A 2,500-nucleotide genomic window follows, 5' to 3' on the forward strand; every position below is an offset into this window, starting at 1 on the left:
AGTGGTTCTTGTTCTTTGGTGTCAGCTAACGTTGGAGATATTTCATTCTTTCATCCGAAGATGAAAACAAAGAAATGCACTTAGTGATGTTCTAATGGTCATACAACCACAGTGGAGACTTATACATGTTAGAAACAACACGTATGACGTTTGCACAATGAAACTGAGCCATTTGTCGAGTCAATCACGTCTTGTCGTTTATCACATCATTTCTTTATCACCAAGCAAATTTTATGCTTCAAGAGAGCGCCAAATTTGTTTCTGAAATTTTGCCATTTCTACTCAGCTCTTCTAATGCAACAGATCATAATTCACAAAAAACACCTGAATGGAAACCCAGCCAATGTTGTGTGCCTTATTCTGTTCAATAAAGCTTACCAGTAGCTACAGTGTGATATGAACCTTGCTGGTACTGTAAGCCCTCGACATGCTTCCCCCCAACTGTAATGCCCACGTATCCCAACCAGGAAGTGCGGAGCAGAATATCGGCTCTTTCTCAACATGCGTTCTTTTGCGTTCTTGCGTGAAAGCGTTTTACGTAGCATCTGACAGCTGAAGCACGATTCCAAAACAAAAGAATGCGCGGACGGAGGATGGATAAAGAGCCCGGAAGTTTACTTACCGTCCGATGCATCCTTGGTCGGATGCATCGGACGGTGACTGGAAGCCCCAAGGAAGCCCCGAGATCGATTGCGCGAACAGTACAGAGCCGGTTGAAACAGGTGGGAAAATGAACAGCCGTGAGTCTTAATTGATCGGGCAACGTCAAGCGCACAGCCCATCCCAAACGGCAAAGACGCATCTCTGTTCTCGCGTTCTTGAGAAGTTCGTTCTCCCCACGAAAACCTTAGGAAGAACGTTCTCCGCAAAGACACAAGTATCGACGTAGGAGTTCACAGCCCATCTCGAACCGCAAAGACGCATCTCTACTCTCGTGTTCGTTCGAAGTTCGTTCTCCCCACGAAACCTTAGGAAGAACGTTCTCCACGAGGACACAAGTACCGACGTAGGAGTTCACAGCCTATCTCAAACCGCAAAGATGCATCTCTGTTCTCGTGTTCGTTCGAAGTTCGTTCTCCCCGCGAAACCTTAGGAAGAACGTTCTCCACGAGGACACAAGTACCGACCTAGGAGTTCACAGCCTTTCTCAAACCGCAAAGACGCATCTCTGTTCTCGCGTTCTTGAGAAGTTCGTTCTCCCCACGAAAACCTTAGGAAGAACGTTCTCCACGAGGACACAAGTACCGACCTAGGAGTTCACAGCCTATCTCAAACCGCAAAGACGCATCTCTGTTCTCGTGTTCTTGAGAAGTCCGTTCTCCCCGAGACACCTTAGGACGAACGTTCTCTACAAGGACACTTGTATCGACCTGGGAGTTCTTGGATTTGACATTCAGCCATTGACACATCGGTCATTTCTGCATTTCCTGGTTGCTGGTGAGTACCTCGCTTCAAGGAATGAGCTCCATTCCATGCTTCAGAGTTCTAGTTTTACAAACGGTGACCTCAAGGAAGGCAGGACAGCGCTGAAAGGAGTTGTTGTTGCAGACTGGAATATTCTGCTCTTCCCCTCTGGCTTCTTTATGAGCGTCTTGACTGGTTTGAGAGATAACTGCTAGTGCTCTTCCCCCTGCAGCTGGTCTCCTGCTAAACTGCCTCTTTACCCCGCTGAATGGGGGAGAAACTAGCCTCTTTTTAATCCCTCTTTCTCTGTTTTTTTTTTTCCTCCCTCTCCTCTCATCGTGTTTTTTTTTTCCTTTGCTTATTTGAATTTTAATGAGCTTTTCACCTTTTTAAGCAGATGGCTTAGGCTGGATTTCTCCATGAAAGTCGGGGTGAGTCTCTCTGTCACGTTTTGCACAATTTGTTTCAACTAGCCGAGTCCTTGAGGGGGTTTAGGGCTTTGAGTGGGTAATGTGCCTGTCTCTCCTCTCTCTCTCTCTCTCTCTGTCGTCCTCTCCTTCTAATGAAATGAGCATCTCTCCCTCTCTCTCTCTCTCTCTCCCTCTCTCTCTCTCTCTCTCTTTCTTTCTGGAGAGGATGGGCTAAGCTGAATGCTCAATCTCAACAGGATGCCTCCACAGAAGCCACGGTCTGAAAAGGTAAATGGTATGCATGTGTGTGTGTGTGTGTGTGTGTGTGCACATGTGTGCTTGGTGAAAAGACAAATGCACTGAGTGTTGCAACAAAACAGCTTTGGCACCGTCCCAAACATCTTGCCCTTCCTCCATCCATCCCGTCCTCCCTCCTTCCTTCATTCCCTCCCTTCCCTCCTTCCCTCCCTCCCTCCTCCTCACAGAGTGTGTGTTCATCCCTACCTGCTGGTGTGTTCTCCTGCTTCGGGCAAATTCCTTTGGTGGGCGTCCTCTCTCCCCTCTCCCCTCCTCCTCGCACCTCCTCGTCCTCCTCTGGTGTCACCTGGATGCCGATCTCCACCGGCTCCACCACCTTCCTCAGCTCCCCCCGCGGGGCGTGGCCGGGGTGGTGATGAAGGCTCTGC

General features: G+C 48.8%; 1 protein-coding gene across 1 annotated transcript in view; it reads right to left on the reverse strand.

The window, feature by feature from the left end:
* Positions 1 to 2,318: 2,318 nt before the first annotated feature.
* LOC139667153 (B-cell lymphoma/leukemia 11B-like) overlaps positions 2,319 to 2,500 on the reverse strand; it is a gene marked incomplete at its 3' end in the record, with an annotated part of 11,957 nt that continues 11,775 nt past the window's right edge. The window contains exon 2 of the mRNA XM_071546572.1: positions 2,319 to 2,500. This exon is cut by the window's right edge and continues 331 nt beyond it. Coding sequence (XP_071402673.1) covers positions 2,319 to 2,500 — 182 coding nt within the window.

This window comes from Centroberyx affinis, unplaced genomic scaffold (genome assembly GCF_046629955.1).
Source record: "Centroberyx affinis isolate AG114_WGS23_722 - 3 ecotype Tasmania unplaced genomic scaffold, CSIRO-AGI_Caff_v1 ptg005324l_1, whole genome shotgun sequence".
Classification (NCBI taxonomy): Eukaryota; Metazoa; Chordata; class Actinopteri; order Beryciformes; family Berycidae; genus Centroberyx; species Centroberyx affinis.